The 27,995-nt window shown below is 43.1% G+C and overlaps 1 protein-coding gene across 1 annotated transcript in view; it reads left to right on the top strand.

Annotated features, from left to right (window-relative positions):
• LOC136544125 (glutamate receptor 2.4-like) overlaps positions 1-27,479 on the top strand; it is a 75,711-nt gene extending 48,232 nt beyond the window's left edge. Inside the window, exons 2-7 of the mRNA XM_066536390.1 lie at positions 10,730-10,968; positions 11,082-11,353; positions 25,633-25,969; positions 26,547-26,862; positions 26,954-27,012; positions 27,132-27,479. Of these exons, the coding sequence (XP_066392487.1) occupies positions 10,730-10,968; positions 11,082-11,353; positions 25,633-25,969; positions 26,547-26,862; positions 26,954-27,012; positions 27,132-27,479 (1,571 nt within the window). The remainder of the gene's footprint in view (positions 1-10,729; positions 10,969-11,081; positions 11,354-25,632; positions 25,970-26,546; positions 26,863-26,953; positions 27,013-27,131) is intronic.
• Positions 27,480-27,995: the final 516 nt, after the last annotated feature.

Raw genomic sequence — 27,995 nt, 5'->3', positions numbered from 1 at the left:
AGTGAGCTTTACGACACTCTCATTGTCACATAGCAATGGCACTTGCTTGAATTTAATTCCAAAGTCACTCAAAGTAGCCTTCATCCAAAGTAATTGAGCACAACAACTACCGGCCGAAATGTACTCCGCTTCGACGGTTGAAAGTGCTACACTATTTTACTTCTTTGATGACCAAGACACAAGTGATCTTCCCAATAGTTGACATATGCCCGATGTGCTCTTTCTCTCAACTTTGCATCCCGCATAATTGGAGTTTGAATATCCAATCAACTCAAATCTTGCTCCTTTGGGATACCACAATCCAACATTTTGTGTATGCTTCAAGTACCTCAATATTCTCTTTGTTGCCTTCAAATGACTTTCTCTTAGTGAGGCTTGAAATCTAGCACACATATATACACTAAATATCACATCCGGTCTTGATGCGGTCACATAGAGTAGGCTTTCAATCATAGACCAATACATCTTTTGATCCACCATGTTGCCACTAGCATCACTATCCAAGCTTCCACTTGTCCCCATTGGTGTACTAATAGCTTTACTATCATTCATTTCAAACTTCTTGAGCATGTCCATGATATACTTGCCTTGACTTACAAATGTGCCATTCTTCATTTGCTTGATTTGAAGACCAAGGAAGTAACTAAGCTCTCCAATCATAGACATCTCAAACTCACTTGCCATCATCTTGCCAAACTCCTCACAAAAATCTTGATTTGTTGACCCAAATATGATATCATCAACATAGATTTGCATTACAAACAAGTCATTTCCAAGCTTCTTGGTGAAGAGAGTGGTGTCAACCTTTCCCATCTTAAATCCCTTAGAGAGTAGGAAATCCCTCAATCTCTCATACCATGCTCTAGGTGCTTGTTTTAATCCATACAAAGTCTTTCTCAACTTATAAACATGGTTGGGTTTCTTTTCATCTTTAAAACTAGGAGGTTGCTCAACATACACAAGCTCATTGATGTACCCATTGAGAAATATACTCTTCACATCTATTTGGTACAACTTGATGTTGTGGGCACAAGCATAGGCTAACAAGATCCTAATTGCTTCTAATCTTGCAACCGGGGCATATGTTTCTCTAAAGTCAAGACCTTCAACTTGAGTGTAACCTTGAGCCACTAATCTTGCTTTGTTCCTTATTACTATCCCTTCTTGATCTTGCTTGTTCTGAAAGACCCACTTGGTTCCAATCACATCATGATCCTTAGGCCTCTCAACTAACTCCCATACTTGGTTTCTTGTGAAGTTGTTTAGCTCTTCATGCATAACATTGACCCAATCAACATCCTTCAAAGCTTCATCTATCTTCTTAGGTTCAATGGATGACACAAACGAGAAATGCTCACAAAATAAAGCCAATCTTGATCTAGTTTGTACACCTCTTGAAATATCACCAATGATAGTGTCCAAGGGATGATCTCTTGCAACATTGGTTGGTTGAAGCACTTGCACTTGATTGCTTGCATTTGATAGATCACGTGGTTGAGATGATGAACTAGCCACTTGATGTTGATCTTGCACTTTGTCATCACTAATTCTTGCTTGAATTTGATTATGAGAACCACTAGCTTGCACATTTGAGTTAGAGAGCACTTGATTCTTGTCATCTTCAACATCAATCACCTCTCTAGGTCTTATATCACCAATGTCCATGTTCTTCATTTTATTGACTAATTGAGTGCCTCTTACATCATCTAGATTCTCATCTTCCTCTTGGGAACCATTTGTTTCATTAAACTCCACATCATGAACCTCCTCAAGAGTACCACTAGCCAAATTCCAAACTCTATAAGCCTTGCTAGTAGTAGAGTAACCAAGCAAGAAACCTTTATCACATTTCCTTTCAAACTTGCTCAATCTAGTGCCTTTCTTCAATATGTAGCATTTACAACCAAAAACCCAAAAGTATGCTATGTTGGGCTTTCTTCCATTCAAAATCTCATAAGGTGTCTTCTCCATCATGGGGTGACAAAAGAGTCGATTGCTATAATAGCAAGCCGTGTTGATTGCTTCGGCCCAAAATGAATGACTCACATTGTACTCACTCAACATTGATCTTGCCATATCAATCAAAGTTCTATTCTTACTTTCAACTAAGCCATTTAATTGAGGAGTGTACTTGGCCAAGAATTGATGTCTAATTCTAAATTCATCACACAATTCATCAATTCTAGTGTTCTTGAATTTACTACCATTGTCACTTCTAACTTTCTTGATGGTTGTTTCAAACTCATTGTGAATGCTCTTGACAAATGATTTGAATGTTGCAAACACATCACTCTTGTCAACAAGAAAGAATACCCATATGTATCTAGTGAAATCATCCACAATCACAAATCCATATTTGTTTCCATCAATGCTTGTGTATATGGTTGGTCCAAACAAGTTCATGTGCATCAATTCAAATGCCTTAGATGTGCTCATCATGCTCTTCTTAGGATGTGTGTTACCAACTTATTTTCTAGCTTGACATGCACTATATAGCTTATCCTTCTCAAATGTGACATCTTTCAAGCCTCTAACTAAGTCATGCTTAATCAACTTGTTCAATTGTTTCATTCCAACATGACCAAGCCTTCTATGCCATAACCAACCCATGCTAGACTTAGTGATCAACCATGTTGTCAATTGAGCTTCTCTAGCATTGAAATCAACTAAGTATAGATTTTCATATCTAAATCCTTTGAATATCAAGTTAGATCCATCTACACTTATAATCTCTACATCATCCACACCAAATATGCACTTGAAACCAATATCACACAATTGAGCCACCGACAAAAGGATGAAGTTCAAGCTCTCTACTAGTAGCACATTGGAAATGCTCAAGTCATTGGATATTGCAATCTTACCAAGCCCTTTGACCTTGCCTTTGCCATTGTCACCAAATGTGATACTATCAATCCCATTGCTCTTGTTTTTATTGATTGAATTGAACATTCTTGGATCACCGGTCACGTGTTGTGTGCACCCACTATCAAGCACCCAATGCCTTCCTCCAGCTTTATAATTGACCTACAAAAGAAGATCAATTCTTTTTAGGTACCCAAACTTTCTTGGGTCCTTGAAGGTTAGTTACCAAGGTCTTTGGTACCCAAATAACCTTCTTCTTTGGGCCCATAATTGGTGTACCAATGAACTTAGCCTTCACACCATTGGCACCCTTAACAAGCATGTCACAAGAATCAAATTTAATTGAGGATACAATAGGTAGCTTGTTCTTGTTAATCTTGCAATATTGCTCTACTTACCCAACTTGCTTGCATCTATTGCAAAACCGACCATTGCCCTTCACAAAGTTAACTTTGGGAGTGACAAAGGCTGCCTTGCCTTTCTTGGGGGTATAGCCTAATCCCTCTTTATTGAGAGAAAACCTTTGGCTACCCAAGCACTTTAGCAAGCAGGCATCTCCACCATAGGCATTGCCTAAGGCACAAGTGAGCTCATTCACCTCCTTCTTAAGGGTCTCATTTTCCACCATTCATGAGGCATCACAAGTGAGACCATCACTCAAAGGTGAAGTAGAAGTAGTAGTGCTACAAGAAGTGTTAGTGGGAGAAACTATAATGAGCTTATAAAAAGATTCATCAATAAGATCACATGTTAGTCCCACATCATATGATACAATCACTTGCTCCTTCTTGGCTTCCTCTTTGATTTGCTCGATGAGAGAGGAGTGAGCTTTCTCAAGCTTTGAGTGAGCTTTGACAAGCTTCTCATGGGCTTCCATTAGCCTCTCATGAGTGGCATTGAGCTCATCAAGGGATTGCTCAAGAAATTTGACTTTCTTGTTCAATTCCTTGCACTCCTTTCTCTTCATCTCAAAGCAAGTATGCACTTGCTCACACATGTCCATGAGCTCCTCCTTGGAGTACTCCTCATCATCATCATCACTCCTACAAGCATCACTTTCACATTCATCATCATCACTCACATCATATTTTACCTTGGTGGGTTTTACCATGAGGCATGTCGAAGGAGTGTCGAAGATGGAGGGCTTGTTGTTGATGGCGATGCTTGCTAGTGCTTTCTTGATAGATTTCTTGCCATCATCACTAGAGTCATCACTATCTGAAGAGCCATCACTATCCCAAGTGACCACATAGCCTCCACCCTTCTTCTTTTGGAAGGTCATTCTCTTCTCCTTCTTTTCTTTCTTATCCTTCTTGTGCTTCTTCTTATTATCCTCATCATTGTCACTATTATAGGGACAATTTGCTACAATGTGATCAAGACTCTTGCAATTGTAGCATCTTCTCACATATTCTTTGCTTTTGGTGTGATCTCTTCTCTTTCTTGCACCATAGCCCTTCTTCTTCATGAATTTTCCCATCTTGCGTACAAAGAGGGCCATAGCTTCATCATCAATATCACTAAGATCATCATCATCACTTGATTCTTTCTTGGACTTGCCCTTGTTCTTGGATGATGATGAGCTAGCCTTGAATGCTATACTCTTCTTCTTCTTCTCTTCTTCTTCCTTCTTGTCATCCTTGTCATCCCCCTCCCTTTCCACACGGTATGTCTCTTGGGTCATGACATCACCTAGTACTTGGTTAGGGGTAATCTCCTTCAATCCTCCTCTTATGATAAGCAATCTCAACATCTCAAATCTTGGAGGTAAGCACATCAAGAACCGATGAGAAATATCATCATCCTTGATCTTCTCTCCCAAGGCCTTCAAGTCATTTACAATCACTTGCAACCAATGGAACATTTTCAGAATGCTCTCATCTTCCTTCATCTTGAAGCTTGTCAACTTATCCTTGAGAATGTACAACTTAGCACTCTTCACCGCCAGTGTGCCCTCATATGCTTCCTCCAATCTCCTCCACACCTTATTTGCTCTTTCACAATCCTTGAGTTGCTCAAACACCTTGGAATCAATGGCATTGTATATGGTGTTGAGAGCCATTGTATTACATTGCTTGTTGGTCTTGTCTTGGTTGGTGGGGTCATCAGGATTAATGATAGCATAGTCATTCTCGGTCACCTCCCATACTTGATCATTGATTGAACCAAGATACATCATCATCTTTCTCTTCTAATAATCATAGCATGTGTCATCAAAGAACGGTGGTTTGCTCCCCACATGGTTGAACATAACTTGAGCCATAATTTAACACCAAGGTTGTTAAGCCTTCAATCAAACGGTGACCACGGCTCCGATACCACTTGAAAGGTCCTAATATGGCTAGAGGGGGGGTGAATAGCCTATTTAAAAATCTACAAATCAACTAGAGCAATTTGATTAGTATGACAAATAGCAAAATGCAAACTAGCTCTAGCTCTACAAGGGTTGCAAGCCACCTATCCAACAATTCTAGTTGGAATGATTACTAGGCACACAACTCGCAATGTTACTACTCACTAAGAGCTCTCAATCTTGCTACTCTAAAGAGCTCCACTAGATGAACTTAAAATAACAAAGCAAGCTCTCAATTCTAATTACACTAAAGAGCTTGCTACAACTAGTTTGTAAGACTATAAATGAGTGAGTATGATGATTATACCGCCGTGTAGAGGAGTGAACCAATTACAAGATGAATACTAAATCAATCACCAGGAGAATACCAAAGGGCAAGAGACAACCAATTTTTCTCCCGAGGTTCACATGCTTGTCAACACGCTAGTCCCCATTGTGTCTACCAACACTTGGTGGTTCGGCGGCTAAGAGGTGTTGCATGAACCTCGTCCACACAATCAGACACCGCAAGAACCTACCCACAAGTGACGTAACTCAATGACATAAGCAATCCACTAGAGTTACATTTTGGCTCTCCACCAGGGAAGGCACAAGACCCCTCACAATCACCACGATCGGAGCCAGAGACAATCACCAACCTCCGCTCAACGATCCTCACTGCTCCAAGCTGTCTAGGTGGCGGCAACCACCAAGAGTAACAAGTGAATCCCACAACGAAACATGAATGCCAAGTGCCACTAGATGCAATCACTCAAGCAATCCACTTGGATTCTCTCCCAATCTCACAATGATGATGAAACAATGATGGAGATGAGTGGAAGGGCTTTAGCTAAACTCACAAGGTTGCTATGTCAATGCAAATGGCCAAGAGAGTGAGCTTGAGCCGGCCATGGGGCTTAAATAGAAGTCCCCATGAAATAGAGCCATTGTACCCCTTCACTGGGCACAACATGGGGTGACTGAACGTGCTGGTTATATCGACCAGACGTTGGACCTCAGCGTCCGGTCAACGGATGCTCACCACGTGTCATTGGCTTCAAATGCCGATCGCCCGATCTCAATGGTCAAGTGATGACTGGACGTGTCAGTTAGAAAGTGACTGGATGTAGGACCCCAGCATCTGGTCATTTCCAGTAAGGTTCCAAACGCGAAATTTCACGACCAGATGCATCTGGTCATGCTCGACCAGACTCACCCAACGTCCGGTCACTCAACTTTTCTTCTATGCTACTCATGTCAGTGTACATCAGCACTGACCGGAGGCACCCTGCCAGTGTCCAGTCAGTTTACACGCCAGCGTCCAGTCACAAGACCGAGACCGTGTGCTTACTGCTGTCACTGATCGGACTCTGAATCCAGTGTTCGATCATTGCACCACCAGCGTTAGGTCACTCTTTGAACCCCTATCTTTTTTGTATAGGGCACCGATGAAGTTTCTAACCCTTGCTCAAATGTGCCAACCACCAAGTGTATCACCTTGTGCACATGTGTTAGCATATTTTCACAAATACTTTTAAGGGTGTTAGCACTCCACTAGATCCTAGATGCATATGCAATGAGTTAGAGCATCTAGTGGCACTTTGATACCGCATTTCAATATGAGTTTCACCCCTCTTAATAGTACGACTATCTAACCTAAATATAATCACACTCGCTAAGTGTCTTGATCACCGAAACAAAATAGCTCCTACTATTTATACCTTTGCCTTGAGCCTTTTGTTTTTCTCTTTCTTCTTTTCAAGTTCAAGCATTTGATCATCACCATGCCATCACCATCGTCATGATCTTCGCCATTGCTTTATCACTTGGAGTAGTGCTACCTATCTCATAATTACTTTGATAAACTAGGTTAGCACTTAGGGTTTCATCAATTAACCAAAACCAAACTAGAGCTTTCAGCCGCTATGTTCTCCCACGGCTGGCGTAGTATGTCAAGGAAGATCCAGCTAATGGTGTTGCCCAAGGCATCTGGGAAGAGGAAAGCACCAAAAAAGTGCTAGAGCCACACTCGAGCGAACCTGTCGATCTGAGCCTCCTCAGCCTATGGGTCCAAGTAATCAGAGCGCTCCATGATCTAGGACGACAAAACACAGGAAGTTTTCCTGAAATTTACCAAAGAAAATGAGACCCGATGGCTGCAGGAAAGCAATGCAAGTATTAAATAAGCTTCAATTTCTCACTTATTTTTCTTGGAAGCCTCATTGTCCGGTGGAAGAAAGCCAGTAAACTGAGCTACCAGCTCACTCCAGTGATCGTTGTCAACTATCCCTGTCACTAGAAGTTCCTCCAACCGAAGGCCAAAAATAGCCTTCATGTCCTAAATGGTCAAGGTCATCTCGCCACAAGGTAGGTGGAACGTGTGGGTCTCAGGCCTCCACCTGTTATAAGAATAGAATGACTGTTAGTTGCCTTAAATTTATTACAAAAAAGTTTACGTACAAATAATGCACTTGCACCTGTCTACAGCTGTAGTAAGTAGTGCTGTGTCAAGGGGTGGAAGACCGTGGTTGACAACACGGATAAGATCGAGGAAGCCGGCACGCCGTATGTACGGCGTATAATGCTCGTCCCACTAGTGCGCCCTGGTGTGCATGCGGGGCCTCAAAGTAGACAAGGCAACCTCTGCGTCGTTGTCACTCAAGATATGTGCTCGGTGCTGGTCGTCGTACTCCACCTCAAGAATGTGATACAATAGGTGCTACGTGGGAGGGGTCATCCTATTATAAATTGATAAACTAAGCGTTAGAGTATTCAAATTAACAAAATTCAAATTAATATTATGTAGCATTGCAAAATTTTAACTACTTGTTATGCAATACGAACATAATATGAAAGCACATGTATATATTCAAAGTAACATTAACAGACATATCACGCACTAGTAACATAAACAACTTCACTAGGAATATAAGCATTTGATGAAACTTCATGAAGTCATCAAAATCGACGTATCATGCACTAGTAAGTATAGATATTTGTAAACTAGTATCTATACCCAAAATCCCTAACTAAATAACTAACTATAAACTAAATGATAAATACCTAATCAATCCCTAAACCCAAAATCCTAACTATACTAGAACACACAACCTCAAATCTAAAAACTACCTACGTAAATCACAAACAAATTCACTAACCTAACTATCCTAAATCACTAACTATCCTAAATTTGACAAACTATCATAAATCAATAACAATCATAAAACCCTAACCATCCTAAATTACTAACTATCCTAAATCACTAATTATCCTAAAACAATAATAATCAAAATAACATAAAATCGAGAGGGAGGTACCTTAGGAGCGGGCGGTCTTGACGCGCCGGCGTTCGTGGCGCGGACGCTGCGTGGCGGGAGTGGCCGGGCGCGGCGTGGGCGGGCGGGCGCGGCCGACGCTGGCGCGTGCGGGCGTGGGCTCGTGTGGGCGCTGGCGACGGGCGCTGCGCGGCGGCGGGGCGCATGCGGCTGGCGGCAGGCGGGTGGGCTCGCTCGCGATATTTATTTGGCCCAGCCGCGCCATGCTCCATGGCGCGGCACTGCCGCACTAAGATCGGTGGCGCGGCAGAGCCCTGCCACGTCAACGATCGCGATTCCGGTCGCTGCCATGTCAGCCCTCTACCGCGCCACCATTCATGACGCGGCACAGACATTTGACCGCGCTAGGGCAATAGGCGTGGCCAAAAGTGTTAGTTTAAAAAAACAGACAGTGTTAAATTTAAAATTAGTTTTCAAAAAATGTTAAAATTAAAAAAAAATCAACAGAGCCCAATGCTGGATTGAGTCACCACTCACCAGCCCGTACACACCCGGCTTGCAGCCGGGGACTGTGGACTGCGGAGTGGCGGAGGGCGGCAATGCCGGTGAGGCAAAACCACTTAACCACCAGCAGCAAAACCACCGAGACGTGATGCTTGCCCATGGGTGCCGCTGTGCGTGGGTTCAACCTTGCGGACCTAAGCTCCAGCGGATTTTGGGCTTGCCAAGTAGAGGGCGCGGTTGTCAGCGGGGCCCGAAACCCAGCCTGGTCGAGCGACAGAGCGGCCGCTGGCGCGCGGCCGCCAGATGGGAAGCTGGCTCACCCATCACTCCTTGTGCAAGGCCGAGGCTGTACCGGCGAATCCGTGGCGCCTATCAATGTTCAGCATCAGCGAGGTGAGTACGTTGGGAAAAATATTAGTGGTTGCAAGTGTCCTGCAGTTGCAGATTATTCATAAATCATAATGTCTGATTAGGGCCGGACAAAATAGTCACGTTTCGTCAACTCGCTCGACTCGTGGCCGGCTCAGCTCGGCTCATTTTAACTTTTTTATGAGTTGAGCCGGAAGTCTAGCTCGCTATTTTAACGAGCCAACTCACGAGCTAAAACAAGCTGATGCCTATCAGCCAATGACCATGAATCCAGAAGATGATGATGCTGACCTAGAAGTGTACACTTATTCTATTGGTATGTAATCCTTATTTTTCAGCTGATTCATATGAATTTTAATTTTATAATTGTTGTGGTACTTAAATATTAATTTTATGGATTGTTTCCAGAGAGAAGATGATGATGCTGACAATGAATCTATGGACTTTCCTAAGTTTATGGTGGCAAGCAACTAGTTAGTATGCTGGAACTGCATGATCATGGATGAACCAGCTATCGCCATGTTCGCTTGGCTTATAAGTCATACTTTTTCAGCCAACGAACAGTATTTTTCTCTCACAATAAATCAGCCAATAGTAGTTTCAACTATGCTTATCAGCCAAGCGAACATGACATATGTTGCATGGTTGATACTTTTGATGAACCTGATATGTATTAATCATGTATGGTTGCATAATGGTAGACGACACCTTCTGGAATTAATGTAGCATAAACATTATAAACATGTACATCCTATTTTTTATTAGATCACGAGTTAAACGAGTCAGCTCGAGCTCTGTAACGAGCTAAGCCGAGCTGCCCCTCTAGCTCGGCTTGTTAGTCTAACGACCCAGCTCGAGTTGGACCGAACCGAGCCAAGCTGATATGAGAGTGAAATTCTTGCTAGTCGCTAGCCCCTTCAATCCACACGAAAAATGGTACCCTTACTTGGCATTAACTGCCTTAACTTTGGGTTGGGAATGGTGCTAGACAGTGCAGCCATGAACCATTTTAGAGCTTGCGCCCTGTTTTATAGTTTTATTGGCATCATGGAATGCCTACCATCTTTCAAGATGTGTGCTAACAGCAACCAAGAGGAGCTCGCAAAGGCATTCCCGGAGAAAAAAGAAAAAAAAATAAAAGGAGGGAAGAGTTATTGGACCCACTGGAAGAGCTTTCATTTGTTACTATGGCTAAGGCTTAAGAGTTTAAGCTGGCCAGGCCATTACAATAAGCTTAGCTTAGCTTTCAACACCTTCGATCTTGTGGTAATCCAATAGGATTGAACTACCACAGCATGCGTGCCATGCTCAATTTAGTTACTTACTACCCTAGTGTTGGACAATGGCGAATCCATGCTTATAACCCCCTTTTCCTATGTTGCAGCAATAGACCTGCTAAAAGACTTCAAAATGCAAGCCATCATTGGGCCAAAGACATCAATGCAGGCGAGGTTCATTATTGGCATCGGCAACATGACAAATGTCCCCATCTTGTCTTATTCGGCCACCAGTCCTTACTTGTCAGCTAAGCAGTCTAGGTACTTTATTCGGACTGCCCTGGATGATGCCTCCCAGGTCCCTGCAATAGCTTCTCTGATTGAATACTTCAGTTGGCGCCAAGCCGTACTTGAGGATTGGTAGAGGCATTATACCATATCTTGTGGATGCTCTCCAAGACATTGACACACACATCCCAAACCGAAGCATCATACCTTCTGTGTCCTACTGATGATCAGATAAACGTGGAGCTTAACAAGCTGAAGACTATGCAAACTCGAGTCTTTGTCGTGCACATGTCATTCGATGTTGTAGCACGCCTCTTTGCCCTTGCACATGATGCTGAGATGCTGGTTGATGGTTATGCCTGGATTGTGACCGACAGTGTAGGCAACATGTGTAGCACCCTTGATGGGAACACGATCCATGCAATGCAGAATGTTCTTGGTGTGAGGCCTTACATTCCATGGTTGGACAAGCTACTCAACTTCTGCGCTCGATTTCTTTCACGGTACAAACAACAGAACCCAGGTGCACCTGAACCAACAAATCTGAATGTTTTCCACATGTGGGCATATGACACAGCATGGGCCATTGCAACAGCCCTAACAAAGGTTGGACCCCTTACACTAGGCTTCAAATCGCCATCATCACATAACAGCAATAACTTCAATGATCTGCATGTGCTTGGCGTGTCACAAGATGGGCCAAGACTTGTTGATGCCATCTAGGCCACCAAGTTCCAAGGCATATCAGGTGAATGTATTCTAGTTGATGGCCAGAGGCAGGCATCAGTCACTACTACACAAAGCATTTTTAGGGGCAGCTGGTAAACCTTTGTAGAGGTGGTTTGACTAGCCACCCCTACCGAACCGTCTCTGCAAATTATGCATTTGTAGGGGCGATTCTCAGGCCGCCCCAACAAATCTATTTGTAGGGGCGGTTGGTGATTGAGCCGCCCCTACAAATCGTTTTGTAGGGGTGGCTGGCATTATGAACCGCCCCTACAAATCTATTTGTAGGGGCGGCTCAATCACCAACTGCCCCTACAAATCTATTTGTAGGGGTGGCTATAGTGCTAGCCGCCTCTATAATACCTATTTGTAGGGGCGGTTTAATCTAGAACCGCCCCTACAGTACGTTTTCCTGCCAAAAAAATTCAAATTTACAATTCAAATTTGACCAGAACTGTTTGTTTCTGCGTATTCCATCCAGCGTTCGCGTTGCCAAACGCTCCACGACCAATGTTCCGAACTGCGTTTGTGTTGTCGAACGCCCCGCGACCAACGTTCCGAACACGACTACCAGCACAATAGTATTATATAAACTACAATTACAAGTCCAATTCGTAAGGATATATACAATCCATCATTTAATATACAAATTCCATAAACATTGTTATCAACGTCCTAGAGCTAGCCTTTTAGTCTCACGAAGGTGTTGGTACTGAGGATTTCTACCTAAGTCAGACTCTTGGTCATGGTAGGCGCCTTTGACGTGTACAATCTAGTCCAATATGAAGTTGCAAAGGTCGCCGACGAGCTCTAAGAGTTGGTCATCCTTGTATGGGTCTTTTTTTCATTCCTTTCTCTTCTCTCCACTACAAGAGAATAAGTTTCAGTTTAATATTTCATACCATGTACGAAGTTTTTATACTACTGATGAAGAGGTTCAAACTTACCTTTAAGGGATGTCTCCTGTAGGCACTGGTGTTACTCATCATAGAACATATATAGTATCCACAATGTACACTCCCAGGCCTCTGCTTGGGGCACTGTGTGTTTTGCATATGAAAATGTTAGGTAATGCTTTTGATAGCCATGTAATGGAGTACTGAAGAAGTAAGTTACACTTACCGCACATAGTGTTTTTATAGCCAGCTTTTCCTTCCTCGCTGGATCATGCCTTCCGTGATGATGAGTGACATAGAACCTAAATGCCCTGTTCAAATTATTTTAGCAAATACAACTTGTTAGTATCCATAAGTGAACGTTACAAGTATGTATACAAACATATAAGCTAATGAGGATTGTCGATATGTATACATCTTGAGAATCGATATGAAGTCTTTGTATGTCACCGGGTCCTTATCTATTGAATCAAAGACCCATGCCATGCTCCTCCCGACATCGACGGCTATACAAATCCAGTGGTTGCTGCATGGATTTAATCATAGAACTAGATAAGCTCTTTTGCATCGAATAAAATATATCAAACAAAGCTTTAAGTATATAGTTGAACTTACTCGAAGTTGTATGGTAGCCATATAATAGAGTGTTGTTGTAGATTTTTGAAAGCCAGAGCAATGTATGCCGCAACCTTAAGGGACTCTTCCTTTAGTTTCATCGTAATGCGCTCTTTCTCCCGAAGAGTCTTTGCAGCAGCTAGCTCTTTGGCATCCACTGTCCACTATTTAGGGTAATTAAAATTTGGTTGGGCTATAGCTTGAGGGTCTACATACCTGGCTTTTAGACTTGGCATTTGTTTGACAATGTGCACTTGCATTCTACAAATCACGGCGTTGGTTAGTTACAACAAAATTCAAAGATTACATTCATATCATATCAGGAGGACAAGGACTTACAAGCACCATGTGCGAATTAGATTCATCTCCATTTCTCCTAGGTGAAAGCATGTGTGCATGTCATTGAAGTCAAAGACAATTTTCCCGGCTAGGCTTCCAAATGTGCCAGTGGGGAAGCATGCTTGTACGAGATCTATGCTCGTTGGGAGAACACTCAAGTACCAATCATGGAACCTTCTCATTCCAAGTGGTAGGCGCCGGATGTCCTGGTTTGGTATAAAGGGCTTGCCTCTTTCATATATTTTTGGGCAATCCTTTGACCATTTGATGTCATCAACATTTGGATACTGCTTTGCAATTTGGTGGAGTTTGCTAGTTACGGCCTCCTCAGAACCTCATTCTGGGACTTGTTTAACTTGGTTCTCAGGCTTGAACTGGTCATGTGAATACCACTTGGACACCGACGAGACGTCTTTCACTAAAACATAAACTGGCCTTATGTTGATTGGAATCTTCTTTTGAAGTTCCCATTCAGGCACGTCCTCGTCTTCTTGTGCATCACCTTCTTCAGGAAGCACTCGTTGTTCATGTATCGATTGTGCTTGTTGAGAAGACTGTGGCATCTCATCATGCACTTGCTTGGTACGAGCTAGAGAAGGTTGTGGCATCTCATCAGGCACATGCTCGCTAGGAGACAGGGAAGAATGTGGCATCTCAGGTATGTGGTGGTCATGAGAAGGTGAAAATATCTCCCCAACCTCAACAACTTGCTCCAAATTTGGGAGAGGGGGAGGCGGCAAAGAAGCAGTCAATATAATGTCCCATTTATGCTAGAGGATGAACTGCCCAATAATGTCTCCGAGTAACACCAGCCCCCCGAGAGTTGTGTAGTCTATCCTCCACTTCATGAACTCGGGCTTCACGGTATGCACCTCGACCCTAGTGTAGTCCAGTGGTATCTTATTATTGTGGTGTAAGCCACCGGGAGGATGTGCCACACCCATTGCCACCTCCATCACAGTGTTCTGTTAGCCGCTTAGAAACACCAAGGTGCAACTAGTTGGTTCCCGTATGCGATCGACGGGGGTTGAGGCTGCAGTGGAACCTTGGCTGCTAGGAACTTTCGGAGGGCTGCCAACTAATGCCAGTTCTCCCGACGACGTCACTAACACCCGTGGCTCCGTAGATAGTCCTTGCTCCTCCAGCACCTTCGCAACTAGAGCCTTCACTTGGAGCTCAAGACTAGTCTCCCGGTCTCAGCCATGTTTCTTGTACATGTGCCTGTCCTCTTCGAATCCTTGCTTCTAGGTCGTCCTTTTCCCTAGCCCCCGTGTGCGACCTGTGTGCTCCTTGTTTCCCAAGCCAAGGCTAAGCTCATCCCTCTCTCTGGAAGGATTGAAGGAGCCCTTCTCATTGTCTTTAGCATATTTCAGTATCCTTGATACCGCCTCTTGGGTCTCCGGCTTATCAAACTTAAGATTACTGCCGAATGTTTCTGTACTCCTCACATATATCTAATTCCTTGAGCGTACCTTTAGATTTGTCACATCGATATTCCTAGCAGTTGCGGCCTCTTCGTCCATCTTCCTAAACTGCTCTTCCTTGGCATAGTAGCCACCGGGGCCTAGATGATGGTGGTGTTTGTTCCTCTTCGCCAGCTCGATGTTATGAGCACTGAGCTCCAATGCCTCCGGTGAAGTCTTCTGAGCCACGAGCTCCTCCCATTGACTAGTAGTTATTTTGCTGAAATCTTTGAAGGGAGTTAACCCCTTTTGGATATACTTCGTGTTGAGCTCCGACCTCCAACATCGGAATACCTCTCCCATCATCCTGAAAGTATTTTTTTACCAGTTCATGCTTACCCTCTGGAAATCTAAAATTAACCCTCAGGTGCCTATCCCATAGTTCATTCTTTTTGTTCTCTGGTACCTCTTTCCAGTTAGGGATTGCTGGGTTCAATTTATCTCTTACTAGGGCCCCGATCGTATTACAGAATCGTCCTCTTAATTCCTTCGGCTCAAGGACCTCCCCTGTTGGCCCAACCTCCGTTATCACATAGCATGCCTTATCTGGATATAGATTTCCTTTTCTATCCCCTTTTTTCCTCTTAGGCTTGGTAGTCATGGTTGTGTCTTCAGGTTGTGGAGCAAAGGCATCATGATCCGTCTCTGTGGCTGTTGCCTCTGCTCTCCTTTCCTCTACTCTGTCTTGTCCAGTGAGATGTCGCAGACATCAACGTCATCTTTTCTGAGTTTTAGGAGGGACCTATATATATGATAGGTCAAAGTGTTAGCAGAGGTAACACAGCCGAAGCTTTAGCAAAATTTACAAGCTAAGGCTTTTTCCCTACCTCCTCGTTCGGGTCAAAGTCCTTGTCCAAATCTTCCTCCGTTGGCCTCCTTCTGGCTTCACGTGGGAAAGGATCCTCAGGACTTACATATCCCTCTTCTGAGTCATCATCAGCATCATCCTCTTCTTCTTCGCCTTCAGTAGCCTCTCCTTTAGGGCCTTCCTCCTCGTCACACTACTCCTGAGTAAGCATCACTTCTAGATCATTTTGTACCTCCTTATTGAACTGTTCTTGAGTAAGCTAGTCCTCTAGTGCTTGCTCCTCAAGGGTTGGCTGCTCATCATGCTCGGGGCATCAGGCTGCATTGTCCGGTGTCCGCGATATTATTTCACGCTTTATTCTAATAGATGCAAGAAAGTGTGCTTTAGGTACATGAGAAGGTATAAGAAATCAAAAAGGTCTATAAACCAAAGTAGTCTAATAAAACAACAATATATAAAAAACGAGAAGTAGCAGTGGTAGAGGCCACAGAAACATGTCAAACATCATCTGATCTTGAACTTGGAGCATCAAGGCATCATAACAGAGAAGAGAGGAGAAGATAATGTAGGGGCGGCTACTAATGATGCCAAGTTCCTCACAAGTTCTTGGTCATCAGCTCATATTCCATATAATGTATGGACTTGGACAATTTCATCATTGGCAAAACAAAGGAGAGAAGAGGAGAGGGGAGATTTGGCAAAAAAGCAACAGCTGCTTAACAAATATAGATAGGAAAAGGTGTAAAAAAGCAGCTGCTGCTTCCCAAACATAGAGGATAGTAAAGGTGGCAAAAATAGAGAGGGGAGATTTGACAAAAAAAGCAGGTGCTGCTTCCCAAAAAAGCAACAGCTGCCATACTGACTTAACATCATATGCTTAATATCTTCCGAACCTGATAGACAGATCGGACAATCAGAAGTAGTAGACAGTAGTAGTAGGAAAGTAGTATAAGTAGTTGATAGAAGTATAAGTAGTTGATAGAAGACAGAAGTAGAAGTAGTAAACAGTAGTAGTAAGGAAGTAGTAGAAGTAGCAAAAAAAAGCAACAATTGCTTAGGAGAGGAGAGGAGTAGAGTGGAGTAGAGGAGAGTAGTAGTAGAAGAGGAGTGGAGAGTAGTACGAGAAGAGTAGGAGGACAGTATAGTAGTAGAGTAGTAGTAGGAGTAGCAAGTAGTAGTAATAAGAGTTGTAGGAGACCAACCACCAGCCACTAGTAGTAAGAGTAGTACATGAAAGTAAGGCACATACAAGCTAAATACTGTGAAACATACACAAGAGATAAAAGTTCATATAAAACACAACGCATTTCTACACATGAAAAATAGCAAGCAAGGAGCAGCCAACATAAGGAGGACGTCGTGCACTAACTAAATAAAGACAATAGGACTCTCCTTTTTCCTTTCATCACAATTTGTTTGGTGAAGGTGTAAGAGCAAGTCAATAGAACCTATACAACTCCAGTACAACAATCATGTTCTACAGGTGCCATCTAGTTAATCAAAATCAGCTATCAAAGTATCTAAATTTTTAAGGCTGCAGCAATACAGATGCTTAGAAAAATCATAACTAGAGTTCTGGACAACGAAAAAGAATTATCCTTTAACAATCCGGAAAGCCTATGCAATTCTCTACATCTATCTAGTTATTACTAGAATCATACGTTGCAGTTATCAAGGTCAAAAATAACAACGACCCACTGCTGCGCAAAGCAAGGTCAAAACCTGCCAGGCTACATCTAAAAATCATAACCAGAGTTCTATCCATCCAAAAAGTATGTTCTTTAGCAATCCAAAAAGCTTGGGAAATACTCTACATCTTTCTAGTTATATTAGGGAGCTGATTAATAATACAACAAATAAGCACACAAGCTGATGACTGCATTGCCCACTATTTCACTGTCATATCTAAACAAGCTCAAGCAACAATGCACATATCTAAAAGTAGTGGGCATTTCTAAAAACAGTGAGCCTTCTTACAAGTTGCAGTAACTGACTCAAGTTGCACCATGGAGTAGGATGTGGGGGAGAGGGCTGTGCTCTAGGGTTCTCGTAGATGGTGCTCGTCGTAGCAGCAAGTTGATGTGGCCAGAGCTAAATAGGCAAGCCAAAGGGTGAGGGGCAGGCCAGCCAGATCACCGCAAAGCAGCAAAAGCATGTAATAAATCCTGGGGCGGCTCTATATTTTTGTTTTATCAAGTAGCTTAGAACTATGCATGAACTAGAGAAGAACTATATTTTTGTTTTATCAAGTAGCTTAGAACTATGCATGAACTAAACACCTCCTGTTTCTCATCACTGAACTATGCATGAACTGGAGAAGAACTAACAATACAGTTCTACCATATTCAAGAGAAATTAGTGACATATGTATACATCTAGGTCTAGCAGAATCAGAATGAGAAAGACAAATTAAATCTGTGTCAAATTCTTTGTTTTGAGCAGTAAAATGTGCTCAGTTTTCATGTGTAATTGAGTACTAAAAAACATGCTATAGATCGACACCTAAAACAGCTTGATAAACAGAACAAAGCAAAGAAATTTAATGCCAATAGGAAGGGGGTCAGAACTGTTTAATAAACTTAACAAAGCAAGCTAACTGAAAGGTGGCTTTCCTTCAGAGTTGAGAACTAAGACCAAACAGTACTAGCTGTAGTTGAAAGGTTCCATGCATATAGTATAGCTAGCCCTTTGTGATGCAGTTGGTCAATATGTGAAATGTGTGCATTCAAAAAACAAGATAGTACCATGATTCCCAGTTTCATTACAAATTTCACAGCCTAGCAGAACATGCTAAGAGCAAGCGCATCTCAAAGAAGCAGGTAGGCATCTAGCACAGGCATAGGTAGTACGACATATGATGTTTAATACATAAAGCATATAAACTATTAAACTTAGAGACTATATTCTTTTTCAGAGTATTGCAATATCAAGTATAACAGTTTTGATAACTGCACACTGATCTTGCAAACCTTTAAGTGCAAATATATCGCATAATTATTTAGTTCAGTACGAAGATTGTAGAATATTATTGTAGCACAATTAAATATATGTAGGCAGTAAAAATTGGGTCAAAGCATATTTCTGATGATATATGCCCAAGTACCAAATAGGAGTAAAGGTACTTGTATCAATGACATGAATACTAGAAAACATGCACAGATAAATAACAGTTATTCTACACACCACTAATAATAGTGAAGACTCAATGATAATAAGAATGAGTAAAAAAAAGATGCAAATAAAAAGGACCAACCAACTAGCGAAGAAGACTGAAATGCATCTATTGACAAAGCAATCAAAGTAAACCAAGGCTTCTAACAAAAAAAACAATAAATATAGGTACACATTTTACCAGAAACCATATTTACTGCAACAATTCTCATATGCAACGTAAATCCTAAACAAGCCAACATACCAATCTCAAATCTCATATGTCAACAAACATCTAGCATCAAGTGCAAACCAGCAAGGTGAGATACTAAGATCTAGTAAATAACCAAGACAGATACATATTATTGGTCATCATCATGATAAAACTTATCAGGAATACCAAATCTTGGTGATCCCAAGCATCAGGATAAGTAAGACAACAAATTAGAATCCAACAAGCACATCTGCAAGAAACTAACAAGGGCAAAGGAATGAAACTAAACCAGGATGACTCAACCCACTATGCAATCCAGGATGACTCAACCCAGGCAGTCAATCTCATGATAACCAACAAAACTAAATAATAGTATCACATGAGAATAGCTACTTTGTTTGCTACTTTCTAATTCATAAATCAGAGAGGGAGAGGCACAGGGAGAGAGAGCGGGAGATCACTGACTTGGCCACTGTGCAATCCTCCAGCTGCTTCTCGCCACAGCCTGTGTCGTTGATGCGCGGGGGCAGGGGGTCGGACGCGGGGCGCTGGGAGCGTGCGTCTTCGACGTGCGGGGGTGGGACGCCGGGGGCTAGGCGCGGGGCGCCGGGAGCCTGGTCGTCGGCGTGCGGGGCGGGACGCCGGGGGCCGGGCGCCGTGGGCTAGGTGCGGGCGCAGGACTAACGGCGTGGCCGGCAGCGGAAACCCTAGGCGTGTGGGGGCGGGCGCTGGGGGCCAGGTGCGAGACACCGGGGGCCGAGTGTGGGCCGGCGCGGGGGTGGGACCGGCGGCGTGGCCGGCGGCGAAAACCCAAGGCGCACGGGGCAGCCTGACGGCGTTGGAGGAAGAAAACAGCGCCCAGATAGTCTGACTCCCGTGCGACCTCCTATTTATACTTGGGACTATTTGTAAGGGCAGTTTCTGATCCAGCCGCCCCTACAAATGCATTTGTAGGGGCGGTTCTTGATCCAACCGCCCTACAAATAGTTTCTATTTTTTAAATTCTAAATTCTAAATTTTTGATATCATAAAAACACAAATTAATATAAAAAAATTGTGTATATGCACAAATATAATATTTTGTATTATTCTATATATGAAGAAATATATATATAAACAATTGTAGTCAAAACAATATAGAAAACAAAAAAACAAAAATTAAAAATTTGAATTTTAAAACTTCAACAATAATTTTATGATATTAAATGAAATAAAATGAAAATGTTGTAAACATAAAAGTTGTATAACTCATCGACATGTACAACTTTTATTTTAGTCATCTTGTCATGTGACTTTGTTTGAACGATTCAAATTTTAAAATTCAAACAATTTCAACTTGAAACAATATTTTGAAAGAGTAAATGATTTTAGATGAAAAACTCATGAATACCAAAGTTGTAGAACTCATCAATATGTACAACTTTGATTTTTATCATATTTTCATTTGACCAAATTTGAATAGTTGAAATTTTGAGTTTCACTAAATGGCAACTTCAAACAAGATTTTGAAACCTTAAATGATTTCAACAATAAAAGTCGTGAACATAAAAGTTGTTGAACTCCTCACTGTCTACAACTTTTATTTTGGTCACTTCTTCATGTGACAAAGTATTAGGAAACATTGTTCATAAATTCACATATGACTCATAGTTTCATGAACTATACGAGAAACATGTTGATTTATGAACAATGTTTACTATCACTTTATCATATGAAGAAATGATCAAAATAAAAGTTGTACATCTTGATGAGTTATACAACTTTGATATTCAACACTTTTTCAGCTGAAATCATTTAATGGTTGAAAATCTTGGTATTCTCACACACATGCATAAAATGTAGTCACACACAAATACAAAAATATGTAGTCTTACACATGTACATAAATATATAATCTCACACGCATGCATAAATGAAGTCTTACAAACACACACTTACACAAACACTCTACGTTCAACAACTAGCTAGCCCGCTGTAACGACTTTCCCCTTCACACCTTTTTGTTCCCATGGCATTATGTCTTTGGGGAGGTTCTTTTCCACAACACTGATCTTCTTAGGAAAGTTTGTGAATAGCGGCATCTCATCATAGTTATTGTAAGCTTCAACATCGTCCACGCCATCAACTCCAATAATGTGTTGTTTCCCGGAGGCAACCACGTGCTTTGTCTTCTTCTTCGGGGGGAGGTTACTTTGTGGGTCTGACATATAGAAAACTTGTGCGACACGTGAAGCGAGCACCCAAGGGTTATCTTGGTAGCCTAGATTCTTGAGGTCCAGGACTCTCAATCTGATCTCGTTTAGTTGGTGTTGTTTGATCCAGCGGCATCGAAACAGGGCCACCATTATATCCCTTCCATAGTCAAGTTCCCATATCTCTTCAATGATGCCAAAGTATTGGATCTTTCGCCCTAATCCATCAAGAGCCTCTATTCGAACGCCGCTGTTTTGATTCACATATTTACTATCCTTTGTGTGGGTATAGTACGTATACCCATTGATGTCATAAGCATTCCAAGATGTCACTTGTCTCGATGGCCCCTCTGCCAACCTACTGATAGTAATAGAGTCTATGGTTTCTCCAGGCGGTATATTTTGGTCCTTCAACCATGTAGTTAGTCGTTGCTTGTGTTGTTTCATGACCCAATCATCTAAACGACCATTTCTCTCCGCCATAATGATAGCCAAGTGTTCATCAATATACGGTTGCATCAGTTGTGTACTCTGCAAGACACTATAATGCGCTCGACTCACCTCTTTGTAATCATGGTCGATGAACACTTTTCTACCACTGGTGCCCTTCCCAGCCAACCTACCCTTGTGATGAGAATCGGGTTTACCAATCCCTTTCTATACTTTTAGGTACTCTTGACAGCACTCGACGACTTCTTCAGTACTATAACCCTCTATCATGGAGCCCTCTGGGTATGCTCGATTATGCACGTATCGACTTAGAACTGACATGAGCCGCTCATAGGACCACATTTCATGCAAGTAGCAAGGGCCAAGCGCCTGTATTTGATGAACCATATGAATCATGAGATGTGGCATTATATCAAAAAAGCAGGAGGTAAACAATCTCCAGTTGGTTTTATGTCTCCACCACAAATTCATGTAGGTCACTTAGCTCGTCCTTGCTAATCGTCTTCTATGAGATCTTCGAAAAGAAGTAGCACATGTGGTTGATGGCCATTTTCAAGAACTCTGGCTTTATAGCCCTGATTGCAATAGGTAGAAATATTGTCAGCATCACATGGCAATCATGAGCCTTGCAGTGTGTTATTGACAAGTCCTTCATCGACACTAGCTTCTTCACATTTGCTAAAAACCCAGTTGAGACTTTGATCCCTCTCAGGAAAGTGCATATAGCTCTCTTCTCGTCTGGTGTTAGGTTGAAGCACGCCGCAGGCAGAGTGTATTTTCCATTAGCCTCAGGTACTAGGTGAAGCTGTGGCATCACGTTTAGTTGCACCATGTCTTTCCGTGCTTTCAGACCATCCTTTGACTTGCCTGTGTCCATCAAGGTAGCAATGAGACTCTCAAAGACATTCTTCTACACGTGCATAGCATCAATGGCATGGGGGACCTCTAAGTTTGGCCAATAAGGCAGATACTGAAAAAAGATCGATTGTTTCTTGAAAGGTACGCCTTTGACAGGAGGTGTGCTTCTATCTCTATTCGTCCCATCCGGATTCTTCTTTCCATAGACGACGTGTATGTTTTTCACCATTCTATACACGTGTTCTCCATTATGACGTCTCTCTGGAGGGGGTTCAATCTCTGGGGCGTTGTCATAGAATCTAAAGAATAATTTGCTGCAGTACTTGTGACTTATCTTTAAGAAGCATCAGTTCCTTAGGTAAACTATCTTCTTGGATGCATCTAGGTACACCCATGTAGTACCATCCAAGCAAACCAAGCATCCTGTCTTCCCTTTGATCTGTCCAGACAAAGCAAACAGCGTAGGGTAATCATTGGTAGTAACAAATATTATTGCTCTATATATGAAGTCCTCCTTTCGGAATGCATCGTACATCTACTCCCCATGCCTCCATAGCCTCTCCATTTCTTGCATCAAGGGCTCGAGGAACACATCTATATCAATGCCTGGTTGTTTAGGGCCAGAAATAAGAATAGTGAGGAGAAGGTACTTTCTCTTTTGACACAACCATGTTGGGATGTTGTACATGGTCAAGATCACTGGCCATGTGCTGTGGTCGCTCATCCTCTCATTGAAGGGATTCATTCCATCGGTGCTCAAGCCAAACCATACATTCTTTGGGTCATCGCTGAATTCTTTGTGCTTCTTATCAAACCTTTGCCACTGACTACAATTAGCCGGGTGTGCAATCTTATCATCATCTACCATGCGCTCATCATCCCACCATGTCATGAGTGCGGCTTCTTTAGGGTTTACGAAGATACGTCTCAAGCGGTCGGTCACTAGCAGGTACCACATTATCGGGGCAGGAATTATTCTCTGCTTTCAATCGTTGCCTAATGGAGTGTCCTCTGGGGGCTGAGATTCTTGTACCACCTTTTTGGTACCCTTCTTATTCCTCTTTTTTCTCGTGGAGGCTTCGTCTCCACCGTAAAGGTCATTGTTCTTGCACCGGCTGGCCCCACACCGAGGACATTTATCCAGTGACTTGAACGTTTCGCCACGAAAAAGTATACAGTGGTTGGGGCATGCATGGATTTTTTTCAACCCCCATTGTCAATGGACTTATGACCTTCTTCGATTGGTATGTGTTGGTGGGAACTGAGTTTGGTTGTGGCAGCACCCATGACAGGAGATGCAATAGATCATTGAAACTACAGTTTGACTAGCCATACTTAGCCTTCAGGATGAGCAGCTCAAGCACAAAACATAGCAATGTTCAATGTATCGGACAACCTTTTCAACACCATACACAGTCTCCTTCGATGCTTTTGTCACCCTTTCCAAATTTTCTAGACCTTTCGGGCTATTTAGTAAAATTTCTGGTCCAAGGGCTCGAATCATGTCCTCCAAATCATCTTCATCCCCGACACGTGCTCCACCATCATTATTGGCACCACCTTCGTCGTTACCATCCCAACCACCAGCATCACCACCTTGTTCATTACCAAACTTGAAATCCATTCGTGCATCAAGCTCTGCTGAATATTGGGACATGGATTCTATGGTTTTGTCGTCGTATTCCTCCTCATCCTCGTCGTTAACAATAACCGTTTTACCATGATGAATCCACACTGTGTAGTCCTCAACAAATCCTCGTATAATCAAATGTGATCTGATGATAGTCACATCTATCCATGCCATACGGTTCTTGCAATCTTTACATGGACAAATAATTGTATCCTTATTCTCTTTCAATATCGTTGCATGCTTCTTTGCGGCTTCAATAAATTTATCCACCTCTTCACGGAAACCTGCCTTGAACCTTAACGAACCATACATCCCAGAGTTCATGTACTCCATCTTTTACAACAACAACAAAACAAACATTAAAGCAGTACTTATTCAGATATATATAAAAATGAAACAAATTAATAATTACTTGAGAATAATTATATATACTTCAGATATATATGAATATAAATCTAATATAATTACATGAAGCATACAAACACACCATGGTAAAAGAAAATTAATTAACGGCCCATTTATCCATAAATAATTAAAATACATATTTATTGATTACAATAAATAATTTCAAAGACAACAATTAGCAAGAATTATACTTTACCCAATATCTTTCATACAAACCCTAGTCCAATTTCATCAAACATAAATTTACAAAAATGAAATTAATAAAAAAACAAACCCTAGATCTAGATCCACATGCACATGAAACATCCATAAAACTAACTAATTGTTCAATAAAATCAAGAAACATGGACCAAATAAGGGTATGATCTTGTTCCCCTCCCTAATTTACCCTAGTACATTCAAAAGTTGGTTCTAATTTGCTTCATAAATAGCTCATGCAACATAGAAGAGAGAGAAAAACAAAACTCTAATTACTCACTAACCAACCATTAAAACTTAAAAAAGTATGGAATAACATTTTCTTACCTTCTACAATCTCTCCACCAAAGGATTTGAGACCAAAACCTTCCCCCCTTAGTAGAGCAATTTTTGGGAGGTGCCCAAGGCCTCCCCACCTTTTTTCATGGGTTGGAGTGAGTGACCCGAGGAGGAAGAATGTGTTGCATCTGTTTTATATGGGGGCATTTGTAGGGGCGGCTGGTGATTGAGTCGCCCCTACAAATCGGTGCTATAAATATGGGGCCATTTGTAGGGGCGGCTCAATCACCAGCCGCCCCTACAAATAGCATTTCCAGGGGCGGCTGGTGATTGAGCCGCCCCTACAAATCAGACCCCATTTGTAGGGGTGGCTCGTAACACCAGCCGCCCCTGCTGTTCTATTTGTAGGGGCGGCTGGTGTCTGGGCACTCGAGCACGCCACTATAGGGGCAGCTCCATCACCAGCCACCCCTACAAAAAAATCGAACCGTTGCTAAAAATCATTTTTTACGTAGTGAGTATTTGAGATATTTAATGTGATTGGTAATTCATATCAAAGTGCTGGGTTCTGGACACCCAAGTTTGGCCTAAGCAAGAAACTTGTTACCTCTTCTGGTCGAAGTGATACCGTTGGATTGAATACACTTATTTGGCCCGGTGGTTCAGCACAGGCTCCTAGGGGTTGGGAGTGGCCTGTGGCTGGAAAGAAGTTGAAGATTGTTGTGCCAGTAAAACCTGCTCCTAACGCATTTGTGAATGTTAAGAAGAATCCAGCTACTGGAAAATTCGATGTGACCGTATACTGTATAGATGTCTTTGAAGCTGTCATGCAGGAGATGCCGTATGCTGTCCCCTATGAGTATGTTCCTATTGTGGACCATCAGCCTATTCGCTTGGTCGTAAACGATCGTAAATTTTCAGTCAGAACAGTATTTTTCTCTCACACCAAACCAGCCAGCAGTAATAATCTACGATCGTATACGATCGTATCAGCACCAGCTGAACAGGGTGCATATCATACACTGAGATATGTCACGAGGTTTCCTTGAAGGTAAGCATGAAAATATTTTACATGCCATATGCCGCACTTGTGCTATTAACTTGATCTGATCGGTAAGATTCAACATGAATCAGAGAAATAAAATAAAATAAAAAAACTCGACCTGCAGAGGGTAAGACCACCCCGGGCATTGCTGTGATAGAGAAGAACTTCTCACACAGGCCGAGAAAATCCCCGAACCCCTGCCCCACCCTGACACATGAAATTCACTCCCATAGGGAGCCGAACTCAGGACCTGTGGAGTGCCGCCGAGGCACTCTAACCAGATGGACTAGAGGCTCGTTGGCAAATCAGAGAAATAATAATAGGGTAAAAAAGATGGACAAGGAAACAAACAGACGAGCAATAGTAACTCCAACGTATTAACTCAAACAAGTATGTGATCTAATTACTCACTCATTTGTGTTGAACAGAAATATGATGCAATGGTTGGGGACACCACAATAACCATTAATCGCTCCTTGTACGTGGACTTTACATTACCTTACACTGAATCGGGAGTGCAGATGATTGTTCCCATGAAGAAGAACTGGAGCATGAGCTTGTGGGTTTTTCTTAAGCCTATCGAACCAATTCTATGGGCAGCCTTCTTGGTTGTTCTTGTATTCACGGGTTTTGTCATATGGCTTGTTGAGCACAAGGAAAGCAGGGATTTTGGTGGCAGCGCTTGGAGGCAGCTTGTCAACATTGCTTATTTCAGCTTTCAAGCACTTCTTGCTGTTCCAAAGGGTGAGCTACAAAAGCTTCTCACTATCGCACTTGCCAACTTTTACTATCCTTTTTGCTCTTACCTTCCACTACTACACAAACTTTACTGGAGGCGGGCGTTTTTGGTTTCCCATGGCGGGCAAAGCCGTCCGCCGTGGCCTAGAGGCCACGGTAAATCGTGGCCTTCCCGCGGCGGGCCGCTTTGCCCGCTGCGGTTAATCGATTTTCCGCGGCGGGCACGTTAGGATGCCCGCCGTAGTTAAACGTTTAAAAAAACAAAAAAAACCTAGGAACCCACCGGCGAGCCCATTCTCGAGCCCACCGACGAGCCCATTCACAACCCAATACTGGCGCCACCGCACCTCGTTGGATCCGCCGCCGGGGTCTCCACCTTGCCGGATCTGCCATCGGGGAGGTCATCCTCGCAGGATCTGCGCCATTACCGCAGGTTGGGGCCGTCTCGCCGTGGATCTATGTCATCGCCGTGTGGATCCATGTCGTTGGAGCAGGGAGTAGACGCGGCCGCCCTAGATCCGCCGTCGTGTGGATCCACGTCGCAGGGAGTCGACGCGGCCGCTTGGATCCACCGCCGTGTGGATCACCCATCCCTGCGCGCCACGCAGCTCCTCGCCTACTAGAGAGAGAGATGAGGGAGGTACTGAGAGGAGAGAGAGGGTGGGAGAGAGAAGGAGAGAGAGATACCGGGCATGGCGGCGCTCTCCTCGCCAGATCCGGTCATGGTCCTGGACCCGCGTGGTGGCGCGCGCGACAGAGAGGTGGTGGCGCCCGCGACCTTGCTCAATGCTGCGCCGCGGAGAGGCCTTCACACGCCAGCGGCGCGCGCGATGGAGAGGTAGTGGCGCGCGCGACCTCGCTTGTCCCTGCGCCGCAGAGAGGCCTTCACACGCCGGCGAGGGAGAGAGAGAGGGAGAGAGAGGGAGTGGGAGAGGCCTTCACGCTGGCGACGGAGGGAGTGCGTGCGTCGTGGGGTGGAGGTGCTCGTCGCGGGTCGCGAGGTGGGCGAGGTGGGAGCGGCGCCTGGGGATGAGAGGTAAGAGGAACTGAAACCCTAAGTGCTCATTTTATACCAGTACCCGCTACAGGCCTCGCCCTGGGCCTATTGGGCCTCAGCCTTAACCGAGGCGGGCTTTATA

This window comes from Miscanthus floridulus, chromosome 3, assembly GCF_019320115.1.
Source record: "Miscanthus floridulus cultivar M001 chromosome 3, ASM1932011v1, whole genome shotgun sequence".
Classification (NCBI taxonomy): domain Eukaryota; kingdom Viridiplantae; phylum Streptophyta; class Magnoliopsida; order Poales; family Poaceae; genus Miscanthus; species Miscanthus floridulus.
The sequence above is the reverse complement of the archived record's forward strand: the minus strand, read 5'-3'. Positions and strand labels throughout refer to the sequence as shown.